Source organism: Sinocyclocheilus grahami, unplaced genomic scaffold, assembly GCF_001515645.1.
Source record: "Sinocyclocheilus grahami isolate Dianchi unplaced genomic scaffold, SAMN03320097.WGS_v1.1 scaffold654.1, whole genome shotgun sequence".
In the NCBI taxonomy this organism is placed as follows: Eukaryota; Metazoa; Chordata; class Actinopteri; order Cypriniformes; family Cyprinidae; genus Sinocyclocheilus; species Sinocyclocheilus grahami.
This window is the reverse complement of record NW_015505833.1, coordinates 572,773-574,884: the sequence shown is the minus strand read 5'-3', so window position 1 is coordinate 574,884 and position 2,112 is coordinate 572,773. Positions and strand designations below refer to the sequence as shown.

The following is a 2,112-nucleotide window of genomic DNA, read 5'->3' as shown; positions in this document are numbered from 1 at the left end:
CAACTGGTCTGGACTCTTGAATATTTCAACTGAAACTCTATAAGTGCCTTAATATTACATTCAGCTGGTTGTCAATCACAGATATGTGTGTGTGTGTGTGTGCGTGTGTGTGTGTGTGTTTGAGTGTGTGTTTGTGTGTGTGTGTGTGTGTGTGTGTGTGTGTGTGTGTGTGTGGTTACATACCCATCTTGTATGAATTTTCTATAAAACTTTACACTGATATATTTTGATTTGAAAGAGATTATATCATAAAGGATCAAAATTTCCCTGAGCTCTTTAGATATGAGCTCGATGTATTCTAGAACTGTATTGTGATTTTCAAAACTGCCTCTCTAGTCAAAAATGAGCCATTTATGAAAAATAAGAATGATATCCACAGAGCAGGATCCAGCAGAATATATGCACAACATAATAAACATTTATTATACAGGCCTGCTATATATATCTAAATGAAATGCTGAATTTTCATTGCACCTTGTTGTATCTTAAATACTGTCTGTTTTTACGTTGAATTGGCAGCACAAACAAATTAGATATGTTTAGGTGGTTAAAATCCTGCAATTCAGTCATTAGGTTAACATGACCATACGATTATCATTGTTTTAACAACACGTTTTTCTTTTGGGTTTTATGAGTTTTTATCTGTACTGAAATAGAAAATGGTTGGAAATGGTTAGAATTTGATTCACACTACCTTAATTTGTGTTAAAAATGTAGGGCAGCAGTTACTTGAAGTTGGTTGGTTAACTTTTTACAGTGTAGATGTTTGGACCCTCCTCTCATAAGGGGCCCGGGGCTCTTACGCACAGGTGTGGGCTGTGATTGGCTGTTCGGAAGCGCGTGTGCAGCTCACCGGGGTCCGAGCTGCTCCAGACATTCACTAAAGAGACTCTGAGAACATCTGCGTGAGCAATGGCACAGGTATCCTCAGTCACACTCCACTAACGCGCAGGGAGAAGTTCTCCAACATGCTATCGGATCTGGAAATACGCTGTCAGGATACAGATCATGGATTCGGTGTCGCGTTGACTGCGCTTCACTGATGCTGTATGAATAGATTTGAAGCGCACGAGCGCCTGCAGTGATTCAGTGAGAGCGCAGCGCGCGTTTGGAGAGGCACAGAGGCTGCTCGCAGCAGATTTAGGATAAGAGTCTTTAGGAGACATGGCTTGCCTGCGCTCTGTGCCAGCGAGGAGGAATCATACCGCTTCCATCTGTTCTGTGCTGTTCATTCTCTTCTTTATACTCGGATGCCAGCAGGTGAGCAAACACGCGCCTGTTTCGTCATTATTGCTTTGTATTGCAATGCAAATGATGCATGTTCACTGTCTGTCCATGTAGAGATCTCACTGTGCATCTGCAACCCTTCACGCTGGTCCTCATGTAAAGCGTAAAGCTCTGCTGGAAACTCTGCGGTTACCTCACAACACAGGTGAGAGTGTTACAGTTACCTGTCAGACGTGATTGACAGCTGTCAGTCGCATTAACTAGGCTAGGCTGATATGACGAATTTACTGATATTGCATCATTAATTTAGTAGCAATATGAGAATTTTGTCCCAAAATTAAAAGAAAGAAACTCTACGATTGCTTTGTAGGAGAATGACTTTATTGCAGTTGCACAGTCTGTATGAGATGTCGTCAGCAGGGGGCGCTAGATATCCTAATTGATCTGATGCCTATGACAAATGCACCCTATAATACAAGCTCACAACTGTTGTGTGGAGGTGATTAGGCCATTTAAAAATAATAATGAATGCATTAATAATAACTTTAGTGTTTCTCGTGGGGATATTTAATACCTACAGTGTGAGCAAAACCTGACACCCATGCATGCACACGCATTTCTTTAGCTTTGTAAATGAAGATATACCATAAAAATAGCTCCACAACTTAGAGTTTTTATGTAAAGCTAATTATAATAATCCAAGGGTTTGGATACCCTTCTCCTAAAAGAAAACTAAATTCGATTATAAATAAAAGCATGTTTATTTCTTATATGAATCATTTGTTCCAACCAAGGGTGTCCCCTAAAGGAGGTTTTGTTCGTCGCTTCCTGCGGACAGTTTTGTACGCGCGTACACACACACACACACACACACACAGAGAAGGG

The 2,112-nt window shown here is 40.8% G+C and overlaps 1 protein-coding gene across 1 annotated transcript in view; it reads left to right on the top strand.

The window, feature by feature from the left end:
- The first annotated feature begins 1,145 nt into the window (after positions 1-1,145).
- The window catches only part of LOC107558631 (A disintegrin and metalloproteinase with thrombospondin motifs 16), a 60,837-nt gene continuing 59,870 nt past the window's right edge, over positions 1,146-2,112 (top strand). The window contains exons 1-2 of the mRNA XM_016242291.1: positions 1,146-1,260; positions 1,342-1,432. Coding sequence (XP_016097777.1) covers positions 1,165-1,260; positions 1,342-1,432 — 187 coding nt within the window. The 5' untranslated portion in view covers positions 1,146-1,164. The remainder of the gene's footprint in view (positions 1,261-1,341; positions 1,433-2,112) is intronic.